At 41.0% G+C, this 5135-nt stretch overlaps 1 protein-coding gene across 1 annotated transcript; it reads left to right on the plus strand.

Moving 5' to 3' along the window:
* The first annotated feature begins 365 nt into the window (after positions 1-365).
* Positions 366-1328, plus strand: LOC132485950 (vesicle-associated membrane protein 3-like). Its single transcript, XM_060092580.1, has one exon. The coding sequence runs from the start codon at positions 419-421 to the stop codon at positions 731-733; it is 315 nt and encodes a 104-aa protein (XP_059948563.1). The 5' UTR covers positions 366-418; the 3' UTR covers positions 734-1328.
* Positions 1329-5135: the final 3807 nt, after the last annotated feature.

Here is a 5135-nt window from a genome sequence, read left to right on the forward strand (position 1 = left end):
AAGTAGAGTTATAATGAGAGAAGATTCTGGCAAATGGGCAACTGATTCTCTACAGATGAGGGATAAAAGCAAGAGTGAGAAGTAAAGGAAACATGTAGAACTTGCCTGGAAATGGAGCTGGGACAACGTGGAACTGTCCCAAAGAGAAGGAGCAGAGAAGGAATGTTTCTGCAGGGTGGAAAAAAGCAACTTCTCCCTACAGGAATGTTGAAAAAACTAGACTCCAGTAAATACAGTCAAGGTAGCGTTACTACTTTGGTTCTGGACACCTCTGAAAAGTAAAGGTCATGAAAGGTTAAATTGTACCATTCCCTTTCTCCATATTTCATGTGCACAGATTAATTGTAAATCTTGGTGTAAGGTCTCCTGTCGCGCTGCGCCGGTCCGCCGATCCTCGCCCGCTGCCGCCGCTGCCAAAATGACTACAACCGCGCCTGCAGGGTCAAGCGCTGCCTCTGGCAGTAGTAGAAGACTTCAGCAGACACAAAATCAAGTGGATGAGGTGGTGGACATCATGAGGGTCAACGTGGATAAGGTGTTGGAAAGAGATCAGAAGCTCTCTGAGTTGGATGACCGTGCAGACGCACTGCAGGCAGGAGCCTCCCAATTTGAAACGAGTGCTGCCAAGCTGAAGAGAAAATACTGGTGGAAGAATTGCAAGATGTGGGCAATAGGGATCAGCGTTGTCGTCATCATCATCGTCATCATCATTGTGTGGCGTGTTTCTTCCTGAAGAACCAGTGAAACTCCAGCCTGCTGTTCAAGAAACCTCTTCAAGAGTTTTGATTTAGAACCTGCTATGTTATAAAGCTTACCTACTGTTATATCTAAAATGATTATTTTCTGTTAGTGACTGTAAAGTTTGTTTTCTAGGAAATGTGCCTTTGTTTTGTAATATGCACTGCAAACTAGAGGTGTAGTCAGCCCAGCCCCCATTTTGCACAGTGTCTTTTCAAATTTACATATGGGCTGATGAAGAGGACTTCTTAAGTTGCAGAGTGTAATAACCTAGCAGTAATGTTGTCTGATTAACTGCCAGTGATTCCAGTTAAGGAAATTTGTTCCAAGTTAGCTGTCCTAGTCACATGACATTACCCTCACTTTAAACCTTTGGGTAGTCAGATTCCAATTTGTGCCTTCCAGAAAGAACACTACTGCCTAACACAAATACAGGCTGTGCCTTATTTTGCTATTTTTCTGATTCCCTTTAAGAGAACTCTCTACTGTTTATAAACACTGCTGACTTTTTCGCTGTATTTAAAACAAGATGCTGGTAAAGAGTTTTTGCTCCTGCGTTAGATATGAAGATGTTTACTTTCTTGTTACTGTTATGTACCACTTGCTAAAAATATTGTTTTAATCAGAAATAATAACCTCGTTAAAACATTTTTATAGAACTGTGGCTGTGATCAAAGTTCCTGTTTTGCCAAAAAGTTAAATCCCAGTCAGATGTCAAGTCTGTTCCTGGTAGATGAGTTCAGAAAAGTGACCAGTGGGACTCAAGGTGCCCTTCAGAATTAAAATTGTAATATTGTGTGTGAACCTCTGACATCCCAGCAGGCCTTTCTTGCCCTTGAAAGGCTGTAGGTCTTGCGACTCTCCTTCTGATCCAGCATTTTTCCTGGGGGTTAGAGAGGGTTTGAGCTCGACTGACCATCTCATTCCTGTAGACAGAGTTTTACCCAGCCATGTGCAGGTTATCAGCTGTAGACTCCAATATGTTTCTAGTAATTTCGTGAGCAACAGTGCTGTAGTCTTCAAGTGAGACCATCTGTGAACTGGTCATTTTCTGGTCCAGTCCCCACAGACGATAGTTTTTTGGAGTTTGTTTCCTATTTTGATCCATAGTCCACTCCCTAAATCTGCCTTCTAAATTATGCTCTCAATTAGGCATTGGTCAGGGGGACGAGATTTTACAGAGGATAGCTAACCAGAGACACTTTCTTTCTTTGATGTCACAGACTGTCTGCATAAGATGCTGCTTTGGGAATAGCTGTTGTCATCTGAGAGGCTTTTGTTGTGTACGTGAGACTTTGGACATCAGGGTGTGTGGCGTAAGGACAGGAATTCAGGTAGGAATGAAAACAGACGAGGAGGCACTGAGGGGGAAAGGAGCCTTACCACCCTGTGGCTCACCATTAGCGGAATATTCTCAAATTCTTGTTCACACACACGTTTGTGACTTACAAAGCAACAGTTAAGGTGCACCAGGACCCAGGTTCCATTTCTGTAATATCTTGTTCCCCTGACATCAGTGAAATGGTGTGAAGTTGAAAATGTGCCTTGCAGTGTGCCCACCTGGGAAGAAGGGAGCAGCTGTCAGTGTCGGGACCCTGGCCCACCCTCGGCTCAGGTCTCCGGCTGGGTCTGACTCTGAATCCTTGGTGCTCTCTCCTTGGCCTCGATGCTCAGTCCCATGTAACCCACTGGCTGCTGCGTTAACCCAGGAATGCTTCGCCTATATCTGTGCATTTAGCTGGGAAGTCGCCCACTATAATAAACTGAATAAAGTGTTTATAAACGTAAAAAAAAAAAAAAAAATCTTGGTGTAACATACCTAGTCTTCATTTCATTACTTCATGGTGAATATGATGCATTTGAATACTGTAACTAATCATAATATATCTAGCCAACTCTACAATGGCCCTTGAAATCAAGAATACAAATGCCCACAGATAAATGTGGTAAATTCAGATATTTTATCTTGACAATATCCATCAGCCAGGAAGAATATGCGGCACTGTTATTCATCAGAGCTTTTATAAAATAGGAACTTGAAGAAACATGTCTAAACATGTCTAAAATAAACACAAAATGTACTCTTGGGAAGACACATTCATGGGAAAATATTTTCTTGTACTTTAATTTCTGCTAAGGTTGTGATAACAAGGTTTGTGTTATAAGTACTAAACAAGGAATCAGTTTAAAGATTACACTTATGTAAGGGAACACTACTGTAAGTCAAAAGCTTCAGGGCTTCCCTGGTGGCGCAGTGGCTGAGAGTCCGCTTGCCAATGCAGGGGATGCAGGTTGGAGCCCTGGCCTGGGAGGATCCCACATGTCTCGGAGCAGCTAGGCCCATGCGCCACAACTGCTGGGCCTGAGATCTAGAGCCCGAAAGCCACAACTACTGAGTCCGTGTGCCACAACCACTGAAGCCCACGTGCGTAGAGCCTGTGCCCTGCAGAGGGAGAGTTCATCGCAGTGAGGGGCCCGTGCACCGCAGCGAACAGTGGCCCCTGCTCGCCACAACTGGAGAAAGCTGGCACGCAGTAACGAAGACCCAACACAGCCAAAAATAAATAAATTAATTAAAAAAAAAAAAAAGGCTTTACAGGCACAACTGCAATTCAGCTGTGTGTGCATCTGGCAATGTGGTAATTTGTACACATTTTTTAAGGTGTGTGAAAAAAATGATAGACTGAATAGATTATCCATGATTTATGAAAAGTAGGAATCATTATCTGCTTCCAAATTTACAAGCTCAGCATATTCTTTGTGTCTTACGGCTTCACATATTTATTAAAATAAAGATAAGAAGGGAAAATGGAAGATGATAATTTTCTTTATGGCAGAGATACATGTTGTAAAATAGCTGGTAAAATAATTAGAATGGATAAATTCACAAGCAAACTAGAAACTTCTATCTTGTACACATATCTCTAATGAACATGGAGAAGAAAACATTTTAAAGTCTTAGCTGTAGTGTTTTCTGTGAAGAACAATAAAGTTCTGAAACTTTCACTGGGCTCTCCAAACAATTCAGGGTGTTGCCTTGATCTTCAAAGCCCCAATACCTTTTGGGTTCAGGTTTCCATAGAAACTGCCTTTATGTAGCAGCATGCTTGTTTCAGCCTGCCAAAGAACTGGTGCCAACAGGCCTTAGGTGAAAATACCAAGGGCTGGAAGCAACACATTTTCCATGGAGAGATTCCATTTTTGGAATTAATTTCTTCAGTTGGTTTCACCAAGTTCAGGAATATTGGCCTTCAGGACATAGAATACAGCCCAATTACCTGATACTTATGAGAATATTTAGGGGTAAATAAACATCAAGTCACAACATTATTAAGATGGAATAAGTACCTTGGCTTAAATTCTCAAAATTCTTTGACTTCCTTCTGAATTGCTCCAAGCATGCCAATGTGTGTTGAAACTGTAATTAAGTCCTCCCACTTCTCCACGAAGAAAATTCAAGCCTGTCTAAATAATAAAGGTTCCTTTGCAAATGCAAGGTGTTTTAGAACAACTGGCAATGAGTTATTTAAAAAAAATAAAGCCCTCAGAACTAGAACATTTATTTGTATTGCGTATCTGGAGAGCTCAAGTAGGGACACAGAAATTTCCATCAAATGCATTCATCTATGGAGATCCTCAGGGAAGGATCAATCCCCTGCTCCAACCTATGGAAGCAGAGTCTACAATTCAGTCTGAGAACAGCCCACCATCTTTAGGAAACAGTTCTTTAACCATGACCAAGTCTCAACTCAAATGTCATCTCCTCAGAGGCCTTCCATATGTACTCTAGCTAAAGTAGTGCCCACTCCAACATTACTCTCTGCTGCTTTTTCATAACAGAACTGGCAGAAGAAAGAATCAGAAAACAGGTCAATTGAGATTAACTAGGCAAGAAACAGAAAGAAAAATGAATGAAGAAAATGAACAGAGCCTCAGATACCTGTGGAAAACCACCAAGCTATCAAATGTATGCACAGTGGAAGTCACAGAAGGACAGAATAAAGAGAAAGTGGCAGAAAAAAAGTGTGAATAAGTAGTGGCCAACAACTTAGCAAATTTGATATAAAAAATTAATCTAACAGTCAACTAATATTTCACAAGGGAGCCAAAGACACTCATATGGAAAAAAAAAGTTTCTTCAATAAATGTTGTTGGGAAAACTGGATAACCACATACAAAAAAAAAAAAAAAAAAAACAAGAAATTGGACCTCTACCTTATAACCCTCCCCAAAATTAACTCAAAATGGGTTAAAAACATAAATATAAGACCTGAAACTGTAAAACCCCTAGAAGAAAAGATAGGGGAAAAGCTCCTTGACATAGCTCTTTGCAATGATTTTTTTGAATACGACACAAAAAACACAAGTAACAAGAGCAAAAATAAACACGTGGGACT

The sequence above is a fragment of the Mesoplodon densirostris genome, chromosome 1 (assembly GCF_025265405.1).
Source record: "Mesoplodon densirostris isolate mMesDen1 chromosome 1, mMesDen1 primary haplotype, whole genome shotgun sequence".
Classification (NCBI taxonomy): domain Eukaryota; kingdom Metazoa; phylum Chordata; class Mammalia; order Artiodactyla; family Ziphiidae; genus Mesoplodon; species Mesoplodon densirostris.